We start from the raw sequence: 27932 nt of genomic DNA, 5'->3' as shown, positions 1-27932 counted from the left end.
TACAGCTGAGTCGGATGTGCCTGCAGCCTGAGAGGCAGAACAATAGATTTTTATTTTATTCTGGGTCCCAGGAAGAATTTCAGAGGCTCTGCTGTATGCCGTCAGCCTGGTGACGATGCCCTGCGCCACCGTTTTAGTCTGCAGCATGCCACAGCATGCCAAGCTCTTTCTATATAGGTTTGAATCTCCTCTTTCTTTCTTCCTTTCTCTTCCTTTCTTTCTCTCTTTCTTTCTGGGAAATACTCTGTTTTTGTTTTTCAGTTGTGTGGAGAAAATAATGAAAGTGTTTCAAAGAAAACATTTTGCCTCCCGTGTATTTTTATATGTACATATGTGTGTAAGATTTTGTTCTGCCTTGTGTGTATTTGTGCAGTTTTGCGGCATCCCTGATGCAATGAAGGAGTGGGCCCGGTTGGGAAGGGAGAGTGTGGTTACTATGGCAACCGTAACTGAGTTTTGCTCGTCAAGAAAAGGGGGCGGGGTTAGCTGGCTGTGGGCGTGGCTTGTTTTATCTTCAATGACGATTGAAGACGAAAGGTGATCATCTTCTGAAGATTTTTTTTCTTTAAAAAAAGGTAGATGTGAGGGGAAAAATATAAATCTATGTCGTAGATCTGATTAATAACGTTTTATTTTCAATATTGTATTGTTTTGTAACATCTTTTAGCAGCAGGTGTGCTTTGATTAGATTTCATTGTAGACACCTGGCGCCATCTTCTGGACATAGATGTGAACCACAACATTTTTAAATGAACAATGCATTTATTATTGTTAATAATCGGACTAATATTCCGTTATAGGTAAAACTAAAAATATTAAAAGTTTCTCTCCAGCTTAGAGTTCTGAAGGAGCTCAAGTATGGAGCTGGATGTAGACAGAGTGGGACTTTGTCTGCTGTAGTTTGGATGTTATTTCATTATGTTTTGGTGAAAAAAAGAGCAGAGTCAGATAGTAAAACCTTCAGTTGTAGCTCTACCAGAGAAATGCGGGATCCTGGAGGCCTTCGACCAGAATCAGGTTGTTCTGTCTGGGAGCCTCAAAAGCTCCACCAACCTGGGGGAGCCAAGGTAGAGCAGCAGGTCCTCTGGAGGTTGGTCAAATGATGGATGGATGGATGGATGAGTGGATGAGTGGAGTGTTGTCTCACTACAAAAAAATCTGATTTAAAAAAAATATATAAATGTCTCCATATTTTTTACATTTCTGCCTAAAGCAATCAGATAAAACACATTTCTAATGAGTTACCATGTATTCTTTGGTGAAAAATAAAGAAAACCGATATTTAAAGACGACTTTTCTCCATAACCCAAGAGCCAGAAACTCATCTGAGATACTTATGAAGGCCATGAGAAAAGATGTGGAGAAGGCGGGTAGCGGAAATACCTCTGCACCAATCAGAACGCAGGATCTCATTATTGACTGTCCGGTCAGCCAATCAGAGGAAACCATACCTCTCCGTGGCCCAGAGCTGGGATAATGTTCTTCACAGCTGTTTTTTCCCCTCTCTTTCTGAAGTCATGGCAGGATTCAGGCAGGATTAAACTTCCAGTTTGCTGAACGGTGAATAAACCCGAAACTTTCACCGCTGAGACCTGCGTGCAGAGCCCCGTCTGGTGAGGTAATGTCTCTGAAATGTTCAAATACCATTCCCAGCTGCAGCAGGCTGTAGCCCCAGGCTGCTCCGGGTTTGCTTTTTAAGCTTTGTCCCAGTTGAAACAGTTTACGGGGGACCATGAGGACGCTCCGTTCCGAAGTCTCTGCACGGTTCGGCTTGAACGAGACCAAGAGTTTTCAACTGTCCGCAGCCGGACTGTGAGGAAGCGTGCGGTCCGATAGAGACCCAGTCCGGGCAGCCAGACCTCAGCAGACCCTGCCGGGATTACTGTGGAAGAAGTCCGAAAACAAAGGAAACTTTTGTTCTTCTCTCATTCCCCTCCGCCGGGAACAAACACAGGAGTTTGGAGAAAGTTCAAAAAGTTTTGACGCGCGCGTGCGCTCCCTTTGATGTGAGCGCCGACAGGTTCTTTTGATCCAGGTGGTTTCAGGTGTGAGGATGGTGGAGAGCCGGAGCTGCGTCCAGAGAGAGGGGGTGTACCGCTGGTTCTCCACCCTCACCTCCGCCCAGAGAGCGGAGTTCCTCTGCGGCCTGCTGGACCTCTGCGTCCCCATCGAGCTGCGCTTCCTCGGCTCCTGCCTGGAGGACCTGGCCCGCAAGGACTACCACTCCCTGCGGGATGCGGAGATCAAAGCCAACAACCCCGCGGACCTCTCGGGACTCACCAACGTCACGGACGAGGTGGTCCGCAGCAAGCTGCTGGTGTCCCTGGCGCTGCTGGGCACGGACAACCGGGAGGCCGCGGGGGTCCTGTACCGGACCCTGACCCACATCGACACGGTGATCAACAACTACGGGCTGGCGCTGAACGAAGGCAGGACGGAGGAGCAGTTCCTGCTGCTGTTCACCATGGCCTCCAACCACCCGGCCTTCAACTTCCACCAGAAACAGGTGCTGAGGCATCAGCTGGGCCACATCCAGGACATCCTGCAGGTGAGAGCAGAGGTCAAAGGTCGGTGTTGTCCCTATGGACACAAACCAGCTCAAAAATGAATCAAATTCAGTGTGACAGGATTTATGGCGACTAATCCAGCTAATTTAGCATTTGATTAATTATTAACTGGAGTAAACAAATTCAAAAATGCATTTTGCTGAAAGAACAACATATTCAGAGAAGTAATTAAGTCAAAAATGCATTTTGCATTTAGAATGACAATCTTATTTTTCTGTAAACAAACACGCTCAAAAAATCAGATTCAATAGGATGTAGTACTGAAACGATTAATTATGATGAATCCAGGTAATTTAGTAACTCATTAATCATTAGCTGGATGACAGACTCAGGAAAAAAAAATGCAGTTTGCTGAAAGAACAACGTATTCAGAGCAGTAATTAAGTCAAAACCATACAAAAATACAAACGTTGAAAAAATCCATAAATATGCCTGTCACAATAACAAATCTTGCTGGATGATAAATTGTTCCAGAAGTAATTGTGGTAAACGATAATATTGTCGTTTTGAGACCATTTTTAGGTAATATGATGATAATGGCATGATTGTGCAGGAACACATAATTAAAGATCTATAAACTTTAATTTCTAATGATGATCACTTAATACTGGACCTGGAAGACTTTTTAAATATCCAAAATTAATCAATAAAACATCAGTAACAATAAATAAAATGAATTATAAAGCCTTTGTAAACAAAATTGTCTTTCAAACAAAGGGCTAGTTGAAACCAAAGCAGCAGACTGAAAACTTTTATCATCCAGTTTTTGGTAGAAAAGAGAAAAGCAATAAATCATGCACATGGAAATTATTGAGCTTGTTTTAATTTAACATATGATTAAGTGATTTATTGCTTATCAGGCCTTATACTTACCACCTTTTGCTATTCAATAGTTAACCTGTTCATCCAAACAATAATAAACAAATTAGCCCTACAGCTTGCTAATGTTGAGAAGAAAGTGTTACACAACCATCGATGAAACAATTAATCGTGATTAATTGATATTAGACATATTGGTCAACTGATTTAATAATCAATTAATCACTAAGTGGAGAATACAGTCTCAAAAACATTATTTGCCAAAAGAACAACATATTCAGAGCTCCTGTTAAGCCAAAGCCAAACAGTAGTGTGGACATTTGCACTTAATATTTACATTATTTATCTGTAAATATGTCCTACCAAGAACTCCACAGGTAGTTTTTAGCTTCATCTGGTTCAAATTCTGTAAAAAAAAATCTGCTATTAATCAGCCTTTGCTATCCAATTATTAATTGGTCAAAACAAAATAATTGGATCATCCATCTGTCAATGCCTCCTGTGATTCATTCTGTTATTTCCAGATCCTATATTTTAAATAATTTTTATTTTAAGCTTTAAATAGATCTTTAATATGTCAGAGAACAGAAGGGTCTGGTCAGAACAAGTTTGATTCAAAATAGGGCTGTTGTAAACGAATATTTTAGTAATCGAGTAATCTATCGATTATTCTTACGATTAATCGAGTAATCGGATAAAAAAAATTATAAAATGAAATATTGGTAAATCTGGCATAATACCGGTGTTACTATCAGATATCAATATCAGTCCAATTTTTCATATTTGAGCATCCCTAACAGTTGCTTTTTTGTAGTTTAGAAAACTAACCTGTAACAATAATAGCTCACTTTCTAAGTTAACCAGAAGAAAAGTTATAGAAAAATCTGAAATTATATTGAATTTAATAACAAAGAGGCAGGCTCACAAATATGCTTATAAAAAATGTCTACAATCCAGCTTTTAGTTTATGTATTCATCTTCAGTGAGTTTAATAGATTAATTAAACTCACCTTGCCACCTAACCTGTCACGCTTTGGGTTTGAAAATACGGGAAATGCCGCCTGGAGTGGGAGGAGAGGGCGAATGAACGAACGTAAGATGGGGTGGAGGGGAGGAAATAGACCAGCGGACTGACGAACCGTTAGACCGGGGGACGAACACGGGGGGAAGCAATACGGGATATTTACGACACCTTCACTGGTCACACTCAGAAACTCATCTACCAGCCATGTACGATGCGCTCCGCCACCCGTTTCTTCAGACCGGGATATGAAATTTATTGTGCGGTTCGTCGGTAAAGCTACATTTACACGGTAAGCATCAGCTACTCAGCCGCCCGCCCTGTTCAGGCTATCCGCTCACCTCAGCGCTCTTCCCGCCGTTCGCTTTCAACCAGCAGCCCCGGAGGAGAAATGCTGCCGTACTCCAGCCATTCCCCCAGTCATTTTAAGGATGCTTATTGGTTCCCCAAAAACGATAAAAAGTCGGGCATTATCATCAATCAATAAAATCCCCACGGGCCAATCTTGAAGATTGGACTTTATGCCGCTGAGACTTAGCTTTTGTCAACAACTCAGAGGCGGAAGTGAGAGCTCCGCGCAACGCAAATGAAGTCCCGGCCGGAACACGGTGCGCTAACTAATAAAACATAAATTAACGAAGCTTCGAGGCAGGTAAATTTTCCTCGAGGAATTTTAGTAATCGAGGTACTCGAATCATTCGAGGAATCGTTTCAGCCCTAATTCAAACCCAGCTGCTTTCAATCAGGTTTTAATCTAAATAATTTTGTCCTGTCCGATTAAAATCATCTTCAAACAACCAGACCGAGCACAGCCAATAAAAACTGATGATAGATTTCACTGAATATTTGCTGCAGTTTCCCAGGAAGTCCGAGGAATCAGAGTGATTTCTATTGTTGCTTTGGGACAGAATATCATGTTCATGTTCCAGAATCCTTCGTTTCTGTTTTTATGTTTCTGTGGAAATTCCTCTACAAACAGCTGAAGTGTTTTCATGGTTTTTCTTAGTGTTGTTCCTTTTGTAAGAGGAAGTGAAAGCAGCTTCATGGAGAAGCCTGCAGTGTGCCATCAACAAGTGACAGTGTTGAATGTGAGGGGTTGTCAGGTTTTCTAAAGGCACTGGAAGTTAAAAACAGTTTAATGCATCATATGAAATGGTTTGTAAAAACATTTCTTAAATGCAGGTAAAATAAACCAGTAAAATGTGAAACTATCTGGAAAAACAGTTGGAGCTAAAGAAGAAAGCTAAACAGATGGGTTTCCCTCCATGATGGAGGTGCAACAGCTGGATCGAATCAAAATCTTAAAGTTTGGATAGAAATTCTCAGAGAGTTTCTTAAAAGGAAATGTAACCCTGACTCGTCTCTACGGCTGAAACGATTAAACACCTCAAACAACGAAACGTCTTATAATTAATGATGCATCTGTTTTTCAGTGAATCAAAAAACATCAAATTTCTATTTTGTTGCTCCTTTTCTATGCCATTTGGGACCAGACACATACAAATCTGCTAATATGATGTTTTAGGGCTGAAACAATTAATAGGATTAATCAATTTTGAAATAATTGTCAACTACTTTACTAATCAGTTAATTGTTAGCTAGTATGCAGACTCAGGAAAAGGTGAACTGCTGAAAGAACAACATATTCAGAGCAGTAATTGAGACAAAATTGTACAAAATATACATTTTGCATTTAAGATAAAAAAAAACACCTTTGTCTGTAAATCTGTTCTTCCCAAAAGTCCTAAAGTTGCAGTTTTAGTTTCTCCTGGTTCAAATTCTGCTAAAACACTTTAAAAAAACAAACTATGAAGCACCTTTTTCTACCGAACTTTGATTCAGTTAATACAAAAACTAATCACCAGGTCAGCCCTACAATGCATTTGTGAAATCAAGCAATAAGGACCAAACTTTTGGGAATTTATTTAGCTTTTAATAATCAAACGTTAACTAACGGAATGCTATGTACCGGTAGTTGCATTTTAGGGAATAAAATGTTTATTTTCTTATTTAAAAAATGAAGTTAATTATTTGCTTATTTACATCTTTTAATGTATTTCCAATATTTTATTTTTTAAAAAAGGACTAAATGAGAAATCAGCAGAATATAAAATAATTGATAGATTAACCAATACCTAAAATAACTGTTAGTTGCAGGTCTAGCCGTCTCCACCTGACCGCAGAAAGGAAAGCGTCTTTAGTTGAAGTAGGTGGAGTTAAGCAAGCATACATGTTTCCTCAGTACTTAATTACAGGTGAGGCATCAACAATGACAGGCTGTAACTCACCTCCACTGTTACTTATTCAGCTGGAAAATTACACACTTAGATGGGAAAGTTGGAAATGATACGTCGACGTTTGTTTCCCTTTGAGTCAGTTGTGAAATCTCAAACATTATATTTTGCACTTTTAAATTTACATTAAATTTGATTTCACAACCAAATAAAATATTGACAAATTTAAGTTTTTCTAGGTAAAATCTCACCAAGCACTTCACCAAATAAAAGTTGAAACAAATATGGATCATTGACAGAATATTTTCAGAGTTAATACAGGAAATAACTTTTTTGTTTGCTTAATGTGGCAGTTGACACATGGTGGAAAAGTTTTGCAATAATCTGGACAAGACAAAAGCATAAATAACTATCTGAAGCTCTCGTTTTCACGCCAACGTTCTTAATATGGAAAAATTATTTAAACAAAACAACTTTATCACTATCTCAGTTAGTTTGAAGAAGTGTCATCTGCAGAAAAAAGTTTTAGACGATATTATAAGATGTAATAATTTGTGTTAATGTTAAAAGAGAAGTGGTCCCAAAATGATGCCCTGGGGTGCCCCATGCTAGGGTTGAAACTAACAGTTATTTTAGTAATCAATTATTCTATCGATTTTTGTGGAAATTAATCGGATAAAAAAATTAGTGATGCAGTGGGGCTTTTCACTGCACCGTGAAGAAAGACTTCCCCTAAAAAATTCCCTTAATTTAAACTGGATCGACGATCCCAAACACAGAATATTATTTAACCACTTAAGCTTCATCGTGCAGTGTCAGACATGCAGAATAATGCAAAAAAAAAAACAACACAAGTTAGGGATGCAATGATATGGAAAGCCGATACCGATATTCTGATAGTATTGCTGTTGTGGCCGATAAACATTATTTACCACTGTTCCTGCTTCAGTTAAACTCCCCACAATCCTTTGCTGCGTCACTGTCACATGACCAAATTGATGGAAATCAATATAAGTTGTTAATATTATTGGCCCAGTTTTACTTATTGATATGATATCGATATGCTAACATCAGCCGATACCAATGCTAATGTTGATCGTGCATTACTGAAACAAATCATTCAATTCCTGTTTTTAAATAAGACAATAAACGTTTTATTGCATAAAATGTAATAAAACAGCTTTTTTTTAATGCGCGCACACTCACACACACACACGCATACACATATGTATAATACTGGCTGTGGCAGTAACAGCAATATTAGTATTAATAATTAATTAGTTTCAGTTATTGGTATTGGCTCAAATTGTCATATTGATGCATCCCTAATTTGTTTATTTGTATTTTAAATGTATTTCTAATGTTGTATAAAATCAGCATAAATGGTTAACTGAAAAATCAACAGAACAAAAAACATTTTTAAATCTTTATTCTATTTTGCATCAGAATAATCGATTAATCATCAGAATAATCAATTAATTCATTTTGGGATCTTCGACACGTTTCATCCGTCTGGCTGATAATTTAAAGGAATGTTGAATCTTTGAAGGGCAGTTTTCCTTCTTCCCCTCTGTGTGACGTACCAGTGAAAAAGCCCCACAGCATGATGCTACCACCACCTTTTTCCAGGCCAGCAGAGGAGGAGGAGGAGAAGCTGCAGCAGAAGCTGGCAGTGATGGAGCTGCTGGTTGCTATGGCGCTCAGCCTCATCACCACTACCACCATCAGACCGCCGCCGTGCCTCAGGCCTCCCTGCCCAACGCCAGCGCCACCTACCTGCCAACCTGCTACTGGCACAAGGTAGGAAGCAAACTTTTAATTTTTCCTTAGATTCCCAAATTTCTGCAGCTGCAGAATCATAGCAGTAGATTGAGATGGAGTAATTAAAGTTAACTTAAAATAAACTCTAAACTTGCTTTCATGATTCAGATTAAAAGTAAAAGGCAACATTTCAGCCTATTTTTTGTGATTTTAAATTATGCATCCTTTCCAGTTTGGTTACTCTGTACAAGTTATAAATCAGCCACATTTAATTTGGTAGAGGAAGAAAGTTTTATTTAAATCCCCTGAAAAAAAAACCTGCAGCGCTGTGAGAAATATTTGGAAAAGAAGCAAGTTCAGGAGCAAAATGTTGTTAATAAAAGACGAGCGGAGGCTGTCATTTCCAGCCAGATGTGGTCGAGCAGTCGGGATGTGATGAAAAGCGGAGAACGCAGCGGGAGCAAAAGGAGGGGATTTCCAGATGATGCCGGAAACTGAGCCGCTCCTTTAAACCTTCGGATCATCCGGCACAGGGTCAAAGGAGCAAAAAATGGGAGGAAAAACAACGACTGTGGAGGAGAAGTTCAAAGGCAAAACATTAAATTTGTTTCTTAACTTGATGCAGACGTAAACACGGTTTTACAGCCTGTAGTCGGTCCGACGCAGGCAGGAGCAGGGAAAGTACCCGGCTCAGAGGAGCGCTTGTATTTAGTGTTTTGTTGCCCTTGGCTCCTGCTTAGTGCAGGTCAGCACATTTCTCAGTGCTGAAATCAACCCTCTGTGGTGTGTGTGAGTCTCCAGTGAATCCCCAGGAAGTTATAAATGCTCTCTCTTTGGCTGTCTTTCCATCTCTCTGCGCTCTGAAGCGACCGATGGGCTTCTATTTAAAGGCAGAACCATCACATATCACAGGTTAACCAGAGAAATGCAGGTTTTTTGGGGAGGTGAGAAAATGGAGGGAAATTTGCAACTTCTGATTTTAACTACGTCCTGGTTAGATGAGTAATTGCACCATCGTCTGTATGACTTCACCAGTCAGTCAGATTGTTTTTGAGGAAGTTTTTTTTGCTTCAGTTTATGAGGTTTGCAGCTTTTTTCCGTAGCACTGGAGCAATTAGTGCTGCAGCAAAAACGTCCTCAGTTCAAATCCCGATAGATGGATGAATGTTTCTGTAATAGCGCCTTTAAAGAGCAAATGAACCCCAAATCAACTTTGTTTTTTGCAGATAAACTGTTTAAAATGGTCCCAAAGGGCACTAACTTCAAGTTTTTGAGCAAATTTTGGTATTTGTTTAATTCTGCAAACATTTAGCCTAAAACCGTCTCAGTGGTGCCTTTGGGCTGAACCGGTTGAATTATGTTTAAAAAAATGAAATGTGAAATATGTTTAAAAATATATTAGTTTAAGATATATATTTTTATTCAGTTTTTTCTTTTTTTTAAACAGGTTCAAATATCAAAACTGTGTTTTAAAGAATCTATTTGCTGTTGAATAATTCATCCAGTTTTGATCCTTTTTTCACTAAAGCATTGCTGTATTATTGCATTTTATAGGAAATAAAATATTTGTTTTCTTATTTAAAGAGAATTAGATTATTTCCTTATTTGCATCTTTAAAACGGTTAAATAAAAAGATTGCTGAATGTGCCAATTTTCATATCCGATTAATGGATTTATCTGATGATTAATTGATTACTAAAATAATCTTTAGTTGCAGCATGAGTTCACTTACAGAGCATTTATGGCACCATTTTGCTTCCATTCCACTAAAGACGCTTTTTAATCAGAATCACTTTATTACAAAGCAAGTTGCTTTGATGTAATGTAAATAGATGAATATAACAGATAAAATTTCAATTAAAGTAAATATGTTTAAAATAAATAAAGACATGACACTTAGCCTGGCGGGGTTACAGGTTAATCCTGGCAGCCTGCCAGACTGATAAACCCTGGAGTTGAAATCATGATGTGTTTTTTACCTTTGCATTGTGTTAGCACACCTTTATTCTTGAGAGCAATAAACTGCATAAACATCAGTTTTTATAAAGCTGTTAAAACTCTCTAATAATCCATTTGAACCATTTTGACCAAATATTCCGCCCTCCTCCTTTTCCCCTGCTGAGTCTTGCTGCATGCCGTCACTCCATTCTTGTGACTCGTGTCTCTCTTGTCTCTCCGTTTCTCAAGTCAACTCTCCTAACCTTTGACTAACACGAAGCAGCTGGATGCTGAGTGACTCCAGAGGGGTTTTTATGCAGAAACAATGCGGTAGTTTAAACACAGCATATGAAATATATTACAACATTACTAGGCCAGTTGAAACCTGCATAATCGGCCCATTATATGCGCGCTTTATAGGGCAATAAAAACAAGGCCTGTGTGGGAATTAACAGCTGACTTTTATATGAGAGGAAGGAGGAGCTACTGTACCAGAAATCTGGATTTTTATAGCTTCAGGCCACGTATTTTTGTTAAATTTATTCCTGGAGTTTCTTTTAATTCAGCTTCCAATGTTTCTTCCCCGTTTTACCTCGTAGCTCTGCTTCCTTCCAGGCTGCTGGCAGGCGGGCTCAGGAACATGCGGATGTGGCGGTAGCACTCTTAATTGTTTTCAGATCTACGGCCTGGATGATTTCTGCTAACAGCACGTACCGTATCTGGGGTTTTCATTTCTGATGACTCAGCATTTTAAGTAGGGGATTTCTGACGCACTTTGGATGGAAAGACTAAAACAATATAAATCAGCTAGTTAGTTTACAACATTTCCAGTTCAGATTAGGTTTATTGGTGTCTGAACTCGACAATAGTCCTGGATTCGGGTCTGGGAGTGTTTCATAACCAGCTGAGGTATTGTTTATATTGGAAACAGCTTGTGGTGCAAGTTTGCCACATGTTAACGATCGGCTTTCAGCAAATGTGTATCAACCTCAAAAGCAAAAAACTGGGTGGAAAGAAATCTGCTGCAATCACTGGAGCTATTTCCCTCTTGACGTATTTATCTCAGTTTTCCATTTAGAAACTGTTAACACACACTTTACATTTTTTCCACTTCAAGTTTGTGAAGTTTCTTTGTTTACATCTTGAATTCATTTCAGATCTTGTTTCTATTCTGCTTAGATGGAGTCGTTGCTGTATATTTAGCAGCTGAATGTTTTTTTTGGCTTTGTGAAACACCTCAGATAATTCATCAAGTTATTATAAAAACGGATAAATCTGCTTTTCAGATGAAATGAAAGGAAAAATATGGAATTGTAAACTAAAAACATCCTGTTTCTATTTTGTTGCAACCTTTTCATATCTTTTCGAACCTGGCTGAATAAAAAATACTAATGTAATGTTTTAGGGATGAATCAATTAATCAGACTAAACGATTATTGCAATAATCATCAAATAATCTAGTAAATGATTAATTGTTAACAGGAGCAGACTCAAAAATTCTGACAGTCAGAGCAGTAAGTAAGTCAAAATTGTACAAAAAATATAAATATTTTGCATTTAAAAAAATTTTTTTTCCAAGTTGCAGTTTAAGCTTCGTCTTGCTCAAATTCTGTAAAAACAAAAAAATCCAATTAAGCACTTTTTGCTGTCCAATTATGAGTTAATTAAAAAATACTCAATAGTTTTTTTAATGTGTCCATAATGGAAAAAAATACTGCCAAACTTCATTGAAAGTCGATTTGTTTACACACTTGTAAACAAATCTTTTCAGACTGAAAAACTTATCACGATGTGATCGTTTCATTTCAGTCGATATCAATAATTTTTATTTTTGTTTTTTGTTTTAAATACCGTAAATGCTACCAAACTGATGGAGTGACCTTCAATCTTTCATCCAGTTTTCTCTCCATGGCTCTGTTTTTGATTTTTAAACATTTATGAGTCACAGTGAAAAAACCTTAAACAGCTGCTTTTCCAGTGGGTTGTTGCTAGGCAACCAAAGAGTGAATCAGTTAGTTCAAGCCACCAAAGTTGCAGTGAGAGGTTGAGCAGCTAAAACATTTCCTCTGCCTACATCTCCCAGAATGCTGTGCAGTTTAGTGAATATTCTATCAGATATATTATCTATTGATACTGATCATGTGTCTATTGCTATATATATATATATATATATATATATATATATATATATATATATATATATATATATATATATATGTTATTGATTTATTGCTTATTGTGACAGGCCTGACTGTCATGGCAGTTACCTACCAAGATGGCTTCCTGTATGTGTGACGTCACATGAGAACTATGTATTGCATATTCAGAGGACAAAGATTTATTCTAAAGACATTGCTAAAGAAAAAAAAAAAAAAACTGCACAGAACCTTTGAATTTTTTATTTGATTTTAATTATTTGGTTTTATTGGATCTGATGTCTTTCTCAAACATTTTGTCATGTTTCATGTTTATCAGATCCATTAAAAGCTCCTGATGATTCTTCTGTTTGTTGTCATTTGTTCTTGAATCTAGTAAAACACAGTAAACTCTAATATTTCATGTGTTCTCCTGACCTATGACCCCCAGAACCAGAGCAGAGAGGCGTCGACGGGGTCAGGCCCACCATCCGGCGCAGCGTTGGGAAACGAAGAGCAGGCGGTCCACCAGGAGCTGCCGACTCCTCGCCCAGAGCGTCGCTCTCCTCCACCGCCCCTGCAGGTCCAGGATGCAACCAGGAGCCGCCAGGAGAAGGCAGTGAAAGGTGAGCAGCTGCCAGCGACGACCTAAAAACAACACCTGAGCAGGATGCAGCAGGATGCAGCATGCTGCTGCGTCTGAACACAAGCAGAAAGAATGCGGCCCTCAGGGCTGGGCGGGAAAACTGCAGTGAGGTTCAGACACAAAAATATATAAAAAAAACTTTGAATCAAAAATACTTTATTGATCCCAAAGGGAGAATAAATGTTTTTGTAGCTCATTAATTCAAAGTCTTCAAAGAGTTATGACTTATTATTAGTTATTAGTAAAGAATCAGCATCAGCTAGAGCTGAACAACACGACTTCAAAATAAAAACTCAGACTTTTTAGTTTTTAAGAAAGAAAGAAATTACAAATGACAGAAAATATTTTGAAAAAGTGGCTTTTATCTCCCTAAGCCTCAATTAATCAATAAATCAATTGATAATTTAAAACAAGCTCAATAATTTCTATTTGCATGATTTCTTTTTTTTTCTTTTCTCTCTTACTACCATAAAGAGGATTATAAAGTTTGTCAGTCTAATGTTTTGGTTTCAACTTCATCATTCATTTTATTGTTTTTGTTTAATTTAGATATTTAAAATCAATTTCCAGTGTTAAATGTTCATTGGAATATAAAGTTTATTGATGTTTGAGAATGTTTTCTTGAATTATTATGGCATTATTACCACTATATTACTTAAAAATAGTCTCAAAACAATATTATCTTTTACCGCAATAAGTTCTGGAACAATTTATCGTCCAGCAAATTTTGTTATCGTGACAAGAATATTTATTTAATTATGAAAAGATAATCATATCAGCAGGAAAACCATTTCAACCAGAAAAAAAAGTTAATATGAAAAAAGCCTATATAGTTATCAACGTCTGACGTTAGCAGATCAGTTCATGTGATTCTTTCTTCTAAATAAACCCAGGTGATTAAACGATCGTTTCAAAATCATTCTGCTGATAATAATTTGTTAAAAGATGAAGTATTTCCTAGTTTTAAAACAGATGCCAACGTATAGCTTCACAAGATGCCCAACATTCCTCGTTTTAGTTATTATTACACCATTATACTAATTTTATGACTTTGTTCTCGTCTGACTTAGAATTTAGTCTGGTAATTTTATAACTTTATTTGCGTATTATTTTGACTTTCCTTGGATAATATTACAACCTTTTCTCTTATTATTACAACTTTATTCTGGCAATTTTATTTCTAAAATTACTTTGATTTTATTGTCATACGACTTTTTTCTTTTATTTTTGCGACTATTCTGGCAATATATATTACAACTTTTTCTTGCATCATTACAACTAACACTGGCAAAAGTATGACTTTATTCTTGTATTATTTTGACTGTATTGTCATACAAGTTTTTTTTATTATTATTTTATTGTTATAACTTTGTTGTTAAAACGTTTGTGCTTGTTTCTTTTTTACGGTTAGGTTCCAGACATGCTGGATTATTTTGTTTACCTCATGTTTTTCAGTCAGGTGAATCTTTCTGAAGCCAAACTGATCAACAGGGACGTCTTCCATTATCAGCTATTAGAAATCAGTGACCCGTTGAGCAGCTCGTGTCTCAGAGTTTACGCCAGGCGTCCGATCTGTAACACAACACTCAGCTATGTCACCTCTGCTAACACTGCATAGCTGTCACCGACATAAAACCTTCAGCATGCAAACAGGAGAGCAACCTGTTTAGATCCATGTTGTCTAGTTGCTTTTTGTGTGTAGCTGCGTTTCTCCAGCAGCCGATTGTTTCATTTTTCTGCCACTCTATAAAATCTGTTGCTTTAAAATAATAAAATCAGTAGGTAATAAACAGTTTGAGTTTGTTGATGTAAAACGGCCCGAAGCATTTAGAAAAACTCCTCCATCCCCGTCTCAGCAGCTTGTCCCTTCATGCCCAAAAATCTGTTCATAACAAAAGCCACACCCACATTTTTACTCACAATAACTTTCCATTGACTTTAGTTTTAATTTGTTTCATTTTTTTTGTCTAATTCATTTAGTTCTAATTTGTTTTCATAGTGTGTTTGCTGGTTTTTAAATGTTGCTTAGTTCTTATTAATCTTAGTAGTAGTTTTAGTTTTGTTCAAACTTTGACTAATTTTTAGGCAACTGTCATGATAACATATTTTCCTGGACATTTGTCCCAGAAGTTTTTGCAATAAACACTAATATTGTTTTGAAACTATTTTCAAGTAATATGATGGTAATGGCATTATTGCATTATTATGCAATCTGTTCTTGCATAGTAATGCAAGAACAGATTCTCAAAGGTTAATAAACTATTAATTCTAACTGGAAGATATTTCAAATATCCAAAATAAATAAACAAAACAGAAACAACAAATAATATGAATCATGAAGTCTCTGTAAACAAAATAGACTGACAACTTTTGTCATCCAGTTTTTTTTATAATTTTGGCTTGATTACTGCTCAGATTGTGTTATTCTTTCAGCAAATTGACTTTTTATAACCTGTATATGTTAAACTAATCTATAATCAATTAATCACGGTTAATTTGATCAATTATTTCTGTTATTGACATGAGGATAATATGAGGATACTTGTATTGTGAATTGTCAATTTCACATTAAAGTGGTTATTTTGTAAATGTTTTTGTCAAAAAATAAATGTTGTCGTCTTGATTTATTTGTGAAAGTTGACGATTCTATAATCAATTAATTTGATTAATAGTTTCAGTCATTAACATGAGGATGTTTGTATTGTGAATTGTCAATTTGACATTAAAGGGGTTATTTTGTAAATGTTTTTGTCAAAAACCCAAATTTGGTTAGTTATGATTGATTTGTAAATAGAATAAAAACAGTATTTAAAAAAATAAAAAAGCTGGTAGGAAAACCTACCATGGGAGGTTTGAAAATAATTTTAAATGGTCAGAATTACATATAAAAACATGGAATTTTTACCCTTGCTTTTGAGTTTGTTTCTCTGTATTTTAGCATGTCAGTTATATTGACTTTATCGCCACCTACTGGTGTGGGATGTGTGTTTCAGCTTTCTTTTAGTTGAACAGCTCTTCTACTGACTGTGTTTTTACTGGTCTGTGAACTGATGTGTGCGTCTTGCAGCTGTGATTGAGCGGGTGGTGCTCAGAAGAGCGATCCACAAGCCAGAGAACGGAGGCGAATATGTGTTTGAGGTAGATCAACACCAACAAGGTAGATTTTTATCGTTGTCTGCTGCTCTTCTTCATTGCTTTCCTCCTTTCCTCTGCCTGACCAGGTGGGTTGGTCCGACGGTTTTACATCCTCTGTTGTCAGAACTCAACAGGAAGTGGCAGAGCTGATATCCCAGGTAACAATCTGGTGCAGATGGTAGCTACTGGGATTCGGTGCTGATTTCTAATGGTGTAGCCAGCTTATATACATATTGATCCCAAAGCCATTTCAACTGAATCCTGTTAAATTAACTGAACGAAGCATTAAGGATAAGCAAAGACATGACTTCTTGTATTACCAGAATATTTATTTACCTAACAATAATTTTAGATAAAATTATTGTTCAGGTTTTTGTGTAAAAATCTGAGTATCGTCAGCGTAGAGTGACATGTGCAGTGAACTGTGGGTAGTTTTAATTTAATCGTGCTGAATGTTGCTCTGTTAGCTCTCTCAGGTGTTTCCTGACGATGGACTGGAGACGTTCCTCCCTCGGTCCGTAGAGGTCGACACCAGGTCAGTGCAGGAACCTCATCTCTCAAAAGTTTCAGTCTTTTGACCAAACATCAAATTGTTTTCACCCCAACTTTCACTTCTAAAAGGCTAAACCGACATTCTGCATCCATTAAGTCTAGATTGAAAACCCACCTGTTAAAAGTTGCTTTGGATTTATAATCAAATAAAAATTTGTCAACATTTTTATGTGTGATGACGGCACTTGGCAAAATGTAATGTTTCAGTTGTTGATTTTTGTGTTTTTACGATGTAAATCAAACATGATTGATTGATAGTGAGACAAAAAACCCTTCCTGACATCTCTACATGTCCTCTCTCCACTGTCATGTTGCTTGTTGCTCCACCCAGGTGTCTGGCTGCGCTGCCCGGCCCCGTCCTGCAGCATCACTCCGTCCAGCTGTTCTTCACCTCCAGCCGACCTCTGACCCCCAGCTGCCCCGCGTCTCCTCTCTCCACCAGGTTACCTCCTGCTTTCCCCACCTGCTCCACCTCCAGTAAGTCCTGCGACCAAAATATAAAGTTTAGTGCAAATTTTGGTATTTTAAGGACAAAAATGACAATAATTCATATAAACAACAAAAAACAACAAAATCAGGCAAAATAAATTTTTCCAAATCAGTTTCTTTCACTAAAAAACTTAAGTTTAACAAAAACTGCAGGTGTGTGTCTGTCTGGTGATTTGAAAAACATGTTTCTTTTTCATTCAGTGGGTAGAAAATTTTACTCAAGTAAGAATAGAAATACTAGTTATTTGAGTTGTGCAAACCCACTAACATTTCTAAATTTGGAGAACTTGATTTTTTTTTGAGGCACTGAGTTTGCATAATTTTTTAAGTGAACTCTACATGCTGCATTTTGCAGTGCAGGAAGTCTGTGTGGTTTGTTTGGGATGAGAAAAGGAAGAGCCGGCCGTAGAGACGAGGTGAGGCGGCGCTCTGAGAGGTTTGAGGTGTTGGACGGAGCCGACCGGGTCTATTTCGGTCCGGTGTGGGAATTCACTGCGGCATGCTGGGAAGCCCAGACTGAGATGACCTCATACTGGTGTGTGTGTTACTCCAATAGTGGGAAAAGTTTTTTCAGCTGTATTGTACTGTACTAGTTATGAGTATTAGAAATATGGCAGGAATGGTTCACCATAAATGCAGTTCCTCTGCTTTGTTTTTGGGTCACATCAGGGGTCTGCAACCTGTGGCTCCTTGGACTTTCCACTGGCTCTCAATAACCAACTATTGTGTTTAAATATATCTGTAAATATTGATTTTAGCTGTTTTTTATGGAAAAAGTGCACTAGATTTAATTTATTTAAAAAAATAAAAAGAGTATGAATGGTTTTCAGTTGTTCTTCAAATGTTGTTCTGTTATTTTCCATTTGTTGTTGCTCACTGCACCAAATTAATAAAACCTGCATCTCCAGGTTTTATTTTCTTAACAGATTTATTCTACCGCTGCAGCGCAGCTTTGGATGACAAGTAAAAGAATCGTCTTTTTCCCCTCCGGCTTTGTGCTCAGGCGCAAAACGTCTGGATGTAAACAATAACATGCAAGCGGTCCATGGATTTCAGGCTGCGAAGCGCCTCCATGTTGTACTCAAGTTCATTAGGTCGTTACTTTGTCATAGTATAAGATCCCAGGCAACTTGTCTGATATATTTTCCTTTTCCATCTCATGCGAGTCGATCCCAAAAGCATTCATTTTGTTCATATATTTTTTTTCTCAGGAAAAATATATTTTGTTTGTTGATCTCAAAGTTTTTTTGTTGGGTTCTGCTGAGCATTTCGTAAGTGCTAACCTACTAAGATGGCTCAGAATGAATGGAAGTCCTGATGAAGCTAGAAAGACGTAATAGGCGTGCGTGCGTGCGTGCGTGCGTGCGTGCGTGCGTGCGTGCGTGCGTGCGTGCGTGCGTGCGTGCGTGCGTGCGTGATGTGTAAGTATGACTTCATCTCAGAGAGTATTTATAGCTGCCGGTGCATGTGTCTCTCAGTGTTTGTGTCAGGGGGAAGTTCTTCCACCAACACACTTTTACTCAAAATCTGGGACAGTTTTTCCAGTACACACTAGACTGGGAGAACAATCCTGTTAGCCTGAGTGCTTGCTTATCATTAGCTGTGTTTCCGTTAACTTTAAAATAGCACAAATTGAAATGACACTTAATGGAAAGACGCCAATTTCTTAAAAATGTTTTCCGATAAACAGTTTTGGCGCTACGATGAAATGGATTTTCAGCCGTATCGAAATACATTTTTTCATGTAAATGTAAAAATGACATGACCCACCTGATAAACAACTGGATGTTACTACTGACGGAAACTCCAAAACGACAACAGGAAGTGATAGCAGGATGATGGATTGTTTTTGCTTTTCTTTTTTCGGACAATGTGCAGCTGTCTCCACCAGAGCTCTTACAGCATCATAACTCATAAAAAGTTGTGTGTCACTCTGACATGTTGGCTCCATAGCGCTAATGTAAAATGCCTGACTACAATTTTCCTAAAACGCTGCATATGTAGCTACTCCTAAGTATAATTATGAATATATCTGATGTAACTGTTTACATGCTCCATGATTTTTAATTACTTTTCAGGTAAACAAGCTTATTCACCTGTGATTATAAGTTTTTCAATTACAAAACTGATTTCTGCAGGAGTTTAGTGTTAATGCTCCCTTAGATTTCGTTTCTTTGGGAATAACTTGTGCAGGTGGAATCCAACCCAGTCTTGTTTGGTACACTTGTATGATTCTGTGCTAAATCCAAGTAGTAAAATATTCTCGTACTCGCCTTAAAATGGTGTTGATTGGAGATCAGAGCGTGTTTTTCTACAATCTTGAGTTTTGTAAAGCTTTGACTGGCCGATACCAACCCAAGCCAACTGCAGTTTCTCCTAATAAATGAAAATATAATACAAAGGTAATTTAATCCAGACATGGTAAAATGGAAGAATCTTCTTTGGTTTGATGAAAACAAAAAGCTGCAGTACACTTATTATTTTTGTAGAAATAATTTTTCACTTTCATGATTGATTTTTAAAAGCAGTAAAAAGGGTAAAACATCCAAGGGCCGTAATAATTTTACCGACTCTATAGATGGATAAATTCACATACTTGATCGGCTTTGTTCATGTGATAACATATGTCCTCAATATAATAACACTTTTTAAAATCTTGTGCATGTCTCTGAGGTTTTCAGTGTTTCTAGTTGATGAAAGTCTTTGTTTCTGTTTCAGACAGCGGCTGTATGGTGCAGTACAGAGGAGCTAACAGGTAAACATTCTTTCTGGGTGTTGCTATTACGAACATTATATGGAATAAATGAAAACAGAAATCAAACCAGCTAGTCAAACCCAACAGTAATCCTGCCATGTCCAACATTAAAATGATGGAGTTATTTCTTTTATATAAAAGTTACATACCTCAGCTTTCAAGGCATAAACTTCCAATATTAAGAGTAAGCTAGTCGCTGATGTAGAAGGTTGATCTGGGATGGAAAATGTGTTTTATAGGATGATGACTCTGATTCTTCTTTTTTTTTTTTTTTGAAAGGGGAAGTGTTATGTAAAATAGATTTTAAAAGCTTTACATCATTATTAATCATCAAAAATGAATCTGGAGTTTTGCTTTGATTCTTTCATACATGTTTGAGAAATCCTGTAATCTCCATGGCAACCATCCAGCTGTGCAAAACGCCTGGGTGGACCTAGCTCCGCCTTCGAGGTGCAGCTCCTCCCCCACTGAGTTCCTTCAGACTAGCCAGCAGCAATTAGCAAACACCTGTTGAAACTGCACATCTGCTGAGATCATTATAGGAGCTACTTCTCATTGCTGGTAAAAACTTTGTTGAAGGGTTAATAGAGGAGCCATGTTGGCAGAACAGGAGATTCTTAAAGAGACAGATGCCTAATTTCAAGGCATTATAACAGGAAGTTAAATTTCTTCTAAGTCATATTTGACATATATATCAAGTTTATAAAACCCGAAGGTAACATAGTTACTTGATTATGCTAAAAGATGGCGCTATGTGCCTGGAAAACACAATACTGCCCCTTTAAGTCTCCTGTGTCAGATGAACCTGAGTCACTTCCTGTTCCGTTTTCAGGGCGGTGTACCGGGTGGCCAGTGTCCAGCCCGTCGTCAGCACCCACAGCTCGGTTCTGACCCGCTCCCCGCCTCACCTGTCCTCCCTCCTGTCTCCCCCCACGCCGCTGCCTCCCTCCATGCACCACCTCCACCCTCCACCCAGCACGCAGTCGCTGCACCTGTCCCACTCCCAGCAGGCGTCCCACTCCCCCTCCCTGCCCCGCTCCCAGTCCCATCCGGCCCAGTTAACGCAGAATCAACCCAACACGCCGGAGCAGAACGGCATCCTGGACTGGCTGCGTAAACTCCGGCTCCATAAGTACTACCCAGTCTTCAAACAGCTCACCATGGAGGAGGTCTGTTTACATTCAGTTTTTATTGCATTAATTAGTGAGGGAAATATTCTAATCTCTTCTGAAAAATGTCCGACCTGTTTTTGTGGACAGTTTTTAGCGCTGACGGAGGAAGACCTCAACAAGTACGACTTGACCCAGGGAGCAAAGAAGAAACTCAAGACTCAGCTGGAGCTTCATAAGTCAGCAGAGTAAGCAGCAGGAGATTCGGTTTGTCTGACGCGTTCGGCTGCAAAAGAGTCTCAGGAAATCAGGAAACGGCTCCTAAAAGCTTCTGCTTCAAGGCTGTAATCCAGCTTAATAAAACTGTTAATCTACCAGGGCTAAAACGATTAATCCGATTAATCCGATTAATCGGGACTAATAATTAACCGATCAATCGTTAACTGGAGTATACAGACTTAAAAAAGGCCATGTGGAAAAAGAACCTACTCGGAGCAGTAATTAAGCCTAAACTATACAAAAAATATATACATTGCATTTAAGATTCTTTATACGTAAATCTGTTCTACCCAGAACTCAAATGGTAGTTTTAGCCAATTAATAATTGCATAGCAAATGGTGCTTAGTCATTTTTTATACAGTAAATTTAACTGGGTGACTCTAAAACTGACTTTTAAGGAATTCTGGGTAAAACTAATTTACAGACAAAAGATTTTTAATATATTTTCTGCACATATTTGGCTTAATTACAACTTTCAGCAAATGACCTTTAATTGAGTCTGTATTCGCCAGTTAATTAATCGATCACTAAATCAGTTTTTTAAATAATCAATCACAATTAATCCTATTAATCGATTCAGCCCTGGTTTCCACCCAAAAGACAAGAAAAAATAGATCCGAAGAAATACTCCTGGTACCCTTAGTGTCTGTTATAGAAATTATTTAATTAAAATAGTGGAAAACTGTCATTTTTTAAATTGTATCTGTATTTAAAAACATTGGCTGATCTTTGTCATTCTTAGTCAAGTTTCCTAAAAATTGATGATAAAATGATTATTATTGTTTTAAAGTAATCTGCTGAAGCATCAGTCTGCTTTACTCTGAGATGCGTTTGGTTTTGGCCTGAACTCCATTATCGAGTAACGAGCTGGCTGATCGGCCGCCGATATAAAAGGTGTAAAAGCTGAACTTGGAGTCCATAAATGGTGAATGGTTAACCGGCTGCTGCGGATCAGAGAGATAAGATGTACTGAATGGGTTGGAAATGTGTGTGTGGAAACAGAAAAAAAAAACGTGAACCTGCAGAAAAACCCTTTTGTGAGTCCAAACCTGTGCATCATTTCCTTCATCTGTCAGCATCAGCAACTTTCCAGCCAGGTGGGGATGTGTGTGTTTGTGCTCAAACAGGAAGCAGAAAATAGAAATTTCCTCCAGCAGTTTTTCCACGTTTTTAAATTAGAACCAAGCTGACAGATTTAGTGGACGGTGTCTCCCCCTGGTGGATAAAAGTCGACTTTTCTGGTTCAGCAGGGAGATGAAAACGGAGAAGCGACCCTGCAGCGGCATCGCCAGGGTGACACCGTCCAGTCACATGGGAATCTCAGTGCACCCCACCTCCACTGCAGGTAGGGGGCGATGAGAGGCGCCAGACCCAAAAACAGATTGTATTTTTTAAATAAATACAGACAGAAAGAATACTACATTTAAGCATGTCTTAACATCGGTTAGTTTGGGGACCAAAGCTGTAATGTTTGTCACATTTTCAGCCTCTCTTTCGCACTGCAGTGTCAAACTCCACATTTATTTTACAATATTCGCTTTCGACACAAAAGTGAAAGTCCGGTTCGTTTGGGGAGGTGTGAATGTGTAACTGAACTCTGATGAGGACCAAAAAGGCAAACTCTGATCCGCCTACAAAACCAACAAATTCTGGTGCGTTTTGAATGCATCTGAATGCCAAGCGGACTGGAGATTTTTCCATAAGCAGGAAGCGAACTATAGCGCAGAGCATTCTGGGTAAAAACAACTGAAACAAATGTGTGAATCTGGTGCTAGCTGGAAAAATGGAACTTGTTTTTTTACCAAAAAACAAAGGAGAATCCTCCAAGCACTAAAATCTGAAGCCTCTCCATTTTTTGTTTACATTTTGTGAGGAAGGAGGTTTCACTCAGTATTTCCTTCAGATATTTTCATGTCGTTTCCTTCAGAGCTTCTTGGTGCAGCGCCACCACAGGCGTGGAGGGGAACAGGTTGCTCAAAAGGTTGGGTTCGTTTGAGAAAGTGCAATGTGAAAGAGAACCACAGCAGCTGAAAATGTAAGAAATTCTTGAGCCATGAAGAAACGGCTCTCAGGATGTTAAAAGTTTATAAACGTCAAAAAGTGGGAACTGGAATTGGCCTAGAAAACTGACGTCAGTGCTTTTTGTATAGTTGCAATGTTAGAAAAGAAAAGGTTATTTTTGATTTCCCTTCTAAACATTTACATTTATTCCTAATGGATTAGCTGATATTATGTTTATGCTAAACCAGAGCAAAGCTTTAAGGAAATGTTAAAGTGTGAAAGTTAAAGGTTTCTGCAGAAAATCCTTTTTTTTTTTAAACTGTTGTGCAGGAGAGCTGCGAGTGGAGGTGGACGGAGTGCCGCATCTTCCTCCTCCTCCTCCTCCTCCTCATCTGATGTCCACAGACAGCAGCTCCTCCTGGATGTCGCTCTGCTGCGACTCGGCCTTCGACAGGAGCAGAGACGCTGTGGGCCGTAAGTAGGCCCAGGCAATGAATCACTTTTGTTCATTAATTCATTCTTTTGGTCTTGGAAGGTTTCTTTTTTTTTTAAATCTGGATTTTTAATTTTTTTTTCCAAACGTTTGTTTCTCCATAGTGCGTCCAGGGCGGCCATCTTGTTTGACAAGTGAATTTACAGTTTCTACTTGTTTGAACTTTGAATTCAGGTCAAGTCTACAGCAGAACATTGGGGCCAGGCTACGATTATTTTTTAAATGAAATTATGAGATATTATGAGTCATAATATTACCAGAATAAAGTCGCTGTAATAAGACAATAAAGTCGACATAATACGAGGATAATGTCAGAATATTAGCAGAATAAAGTCATAATTTTATGCTAACTATGAAACAAACAAAAACTTAAATAGAGGAATATTAAGGATCTACTTTGGTATCAGATTAATTTTTTTTGGAGTTAAAGTGACAGATGGCCTAAAACAGCTAAAACTGAATATGGATGATTTTGTGCAAAATAAAAATCTAATGAACATATTTAGTCATTTTTAAGCTGGATCTTGATCAAATGATTTGATTTGGATCAGATTTCCTTCCTTCAGTCGTGTTGGGATGACAGACAGACAGACATTATTTCATTTTTCTCACTCCAGACAAACCAACAGAACATGACATTCCTACTTTATTTAACAATCTAATTTATTTATTGATTCCCTTTGGGATCAATAAATTATTTTGAAGTTGAATTTGTTGCGTTTCCATCAGGGTTCCTCATGCTCTGTTTCAGGTCCGAACGCCGCCGGCGGTACGGAGAAGGAGCGCTTCCTGTTGAGCTCTGCCGGTCCGGCCCGTCCCACGGCTCAGGTTCTTCCGGTTCAGACCGAGCCGGCGCCCCCCCACCCCCCGTCCTGCTCCTCCTACCACCCCTTCAGCGTCCTGCAGACCGACTACCCGCTACAGCCCAGCTTCCCGACACGCGTCCTGTCCTCCCCCAGGAAGCCCCGCCCCTCGCCGCTCGGCGCCGACGACCGGTCGAAGCCGCTGGGCGCCGTGGCGGCCGCAGCCGGGTTCAGCCTGGGGCCCGGGGTCGGCGTGGCGGCGCGGCTGGAGAGCCAGTTCTCTGGGCTTGGCGTGGTGGACGGCGGCCCTCAGGAGGCGGCGGCAGCGTGCCGCACGCGGCCCGGCGGCGCCGTGGGTCTGATGGTGGAAACAAGCTCCGCCCTCACCTCCACCTCCAACAGCCTGCACCACGTCTCCCAGCCGCCGCTGCTCTTCCACCTGTCCTCCTCCCCAGCCGGGTACCACATCTACCCCCCCGCCGCCTCCGCCCCGCCCGCCAACGCTGCTGGAAACCAGTACTACCAGTCTACCTCCAGCCCCGCCCTGCCCACATCCTCCCCGCCCTCCTCCGATCACAACGCCTCCGTGTGCGTCTGCAGCTCCTGCGGTTGCCGCGGTAACTGCAGCCCGTACGCAGCGTTGCCTGGATACGCCACCGCGGGGTACCTGCAGCCATCTTTATTCACTCTGGGGCCGCTGCTCCACCTCAGCCCGCTCATCGCCTCGTCCAGCGCCGCCGCCCCGCCCTTCTCCTACCCCATGATGGTCCCGCCTCCGCTCTACCGCCAGAGCCCCACGTCACACGACCAGCAGCAGGGCTTCGGGTTCTACCAGCCGCACGGCATTGTGGGAAACGGAGGCCAGAAGCGTGTGGCAGGAAACATGTCGTGCTACAACTGCGGCGGCGGCGGACATCGAGCCGAGGACTGCAAGCAGCCGGCGATGGACTCAGCACAGCAGGGTGAGAGAGAGAGAAACAGGAAGTAGAAATACGAGAATAAAATCAAAATAATACCAGAATAATGTCATATTTCTAAATAAAGTCAAAATATTACAATACTAAAGTTGAGATAATATGAGAATAAAGTTAATTTGGTTTTTAAACATGGCAGATTGAACTTTTTAGCCTTTTTTTTTTCAATATTAGAAATGCATTAATAGATGCAAATAATCCAACTCTGTAATTAAAATAAGAAAACAAGAATTGCAGTAACAGCATTTATTTAGTGATCATTTGTTGCAAGTTAAGAAAATATGTTCTGCTTGACTTAATATCATGTATGGATGATCTATTGATTAGTTTTTGGTGTAATTAATTGATAATTGGATCTAAACTGGGCATTTTAAATTCTGACTTGTGTTTTTTTGCTGCGTTTCTCAGGAACGTTTCGGCTGAAGTTCACTCCTCACTCTCAGAGTAAAGACTCAGGAGAATGAACCATGGAGAGGCGGTGACCTTTGAACTGCTGGAAATGTTTTCACCTGCAGGAACAAATCAGCGAGTCGGCGAAACGCTGATGGAGAAACGGTTCAACAAACCGGAGCTTCAGACAGGAAGAGCTTCATGCTTCCTCCCCACGGCGGCGGCTGCTCAGCCAAGAGTTTAGACCAAACTTTGGGTTTTCACTTTTCAGACTGTAATTTCAGTATTATCCTTCATTTTAACGCTCGCCGTTGTGCTGCAGTCAGGTTTCAATCGGCTGAATTCCACATAAACAATCATTATATTCAAAAGGAGATTTTAAAACAGGGTGAAACTTTTCTCTCTTTTTTCAGTGTCGACCCAAACCGACGAGGCGTTCAGGCCGCTTCAGGACTGCCAGTCATTCTTTAAGCAGCAGCTGAGTGAACGTCTCGTTTATGTCGCCTCTGCAGCGTTTCTACCTCAGATCTGAGCTGAAGGCAGAATCATGGGAGGTTTAGAGCGAAACATTTCAAAAACACCGACTTCCACCCCATCTCCTTCAGATTAAACCTAATTAGTGTCAAACGTCTATGCAGCAAAAAATTTTTATCGCTGTCATTTTAATTATTAAAAAATTTAAAAGTGTATGCTGCACAAAAGCAGTGCAGTTGATTGACATTTGATTATCTGTAATTAATACGTTTAAAACATTAGTGGCAAAAACAAACAAACCTGCACAAATATAGCAATTAATTTAGATCAAATTTGTTAGATTTTGTTAATTTTGATGGGATAAACAAACTTTTTTGCTGCACAAAACTAGTTCTGTTGACTGACACCATACTTCTTAGATTTTGTAAATGTGTGCTGCAGTTGACCTTTGACCTCTCTAAGCATATATTAATCTTTAAAATGATTTTGGCACAAATAAAAATGTTGCAGCACAAATCTCTGGGATTTTTTTGCAGCATGCTTGACTGATGCCACATTTTGTTTGATTTTGTAAATCTGTGGGGCCTCGTTGACCTTTGATGACCTCTGGAAACATTTGTTATCTTTAAAATGATAGCGGCACAAACACATTTCTTGCAGCACAAAAGTTTGACACCAATTTGGTTTAATTTGAAGGTTTGTGGGGCCCAGTTCACTCAGGTCTGACTTTGGTTCCGTTTTCCTGTTTTTCGTTGCTCCTGCAGACTAGCGGCTGCCCTGTCTGGTCGCACGGCGAGGCGTTCAGGAAGCGTCGGTGTGTGTGTTGGGGTCTGAGGTGTGTAATTTTGGGCTGGACCCAGATCAGTTCTGCTCCCCTGGAGGGAGGAAGTAAAGCAAGAAGGGGATTTAATTTAAAATACTAAACGTCCGATAAAGTTCTGCTGAAACTAAATAAAAAAGGTTAGTTTGGGCTTTAAGGCACAGATGATTGTAAAAAATGTTCTGGGTTGTATTATTATTTTGGGGGCATCTAGTTCAACTTTTATAGTGCTGTTGGATTTGTTTTGTTTTTTTTCCAGTTTTGTTTGCAAACGTTTCAGCAGTTTGTCTGGAGTTCAGGTTTTATATTGTCTGATGTTTGATAGTTTTTGTTCAGACTCAAAGCTGATTATGTGTGTTTATTTCTTTAACATTGTAATATAAAGAACTTAGTGCCTTCATTATTCACATCCCTACTGTTGAAACCTTGAACTGCGTCTAGTTTTACATTCGACAAAATTCATCATCTGGAGTTCATCTTTTATGCATCTGTGATCAGAAACTGATCTTATCCAACTTTTCCAGAGCCACATTTTA

The 27932-nt window shown here is 39.1% G+C and overlaps 1 protein-coding gene and 1 long non-coding RNA gene across 2 annotated transcripts; one reads left to right on the top strand and one right to left on the bottom strand.

Annotated features, from left to right (window-relative positions):
• The first annotated feature begins 1331 nt into the window (after positions 1 to 1331).
• On the top strand, positions 1332 to 27796 carry zcchc14 (zinc finger, CCHC domain containing 14). The gene is made up of 14 exons (XM_014996918.2): positions 1332 to 2548; positions 8271 to 8441; positions 12927 to 13101; positions 16189 to 16259; positions 16343 to 16414; positions 16724 to 16791; positions 17140 to 17285; positions 20016 to 20052; positions 20885 to 21221; positions 21312 to 21409; positions 22689 to 22786; positions 23773 to 23916; positions 24687 to 25700; positions 26121 to 27796. The coding sequence occupies exons 1-14, from the start codon at positions 2054 to 2056 to the stop codon at positions 26174 to 26176; spliced, it is 2982 nt and encodes a 993-aa protein (XP_014852404.2). The 5' UTR covers positions 1332 to 2053; the 3' UTR covers positions 26177 to 27796.
• On the bottom strand, positions 17159 to 22566 carry LOC106923692 (uncharacterized). The gene is made up of 3 exons (XR_001419472.2): positions 22491 to 22566; positions 19571 to 19673; positions 17159 to 17292 (listed from the first exon to the last, which is right to left on the bottom strand). It is a non-coding gene; the product is annotated as an uncharacterized LOC106923692 (long non-coding RNA).
• Positions 27797 to 27932: the final 136 nt, after the last annotated feature.

This window comes from Poecilia mexicana, unplaced genomic scaffold, assembly GCF_051168715.1.
Source record: "Poecilia mexicana isolate PSO_F unplaced genomic scaffold, ASM5116871v1 scaffold_6, whole genome shotgun sequence".
Classification (NCBI taxonomy): Eukaryota; Metazoa; Chordata; class Actinopteri; order Cyprinodontiformes; family Poeciliidae; genus Poecilia; species Poecilia mexicana.
Note: the sequence above shows the minus strand (reverse complement) of the source record. Positions and strands in the feature narration are given on the sequence as shown.

Coding starts and splice junctions, on each gene's coding strand:
- zcchc14 (XM_014996918.2), top strand. CDS start 2,054: ATGGTGGAGAGCCGGAGCTGCGTCCAGAGAGAGGGGGTGTACCGCTGG. Junction 8,442..12,926: donor CAACCTGCTACTGGCACAAG/GTAGGAAGCAAA, acceptor TATGACCCCCAG/AACCAGAGCAGAGAGGCGTC. Junction 16,792..17,139: donor TCCGTAGAGGTCGACACCAG/GTCAGTGCAGGA, acceptor TGCTCCACCCAG/GTGTCTGGCTGCGCTGCCCG.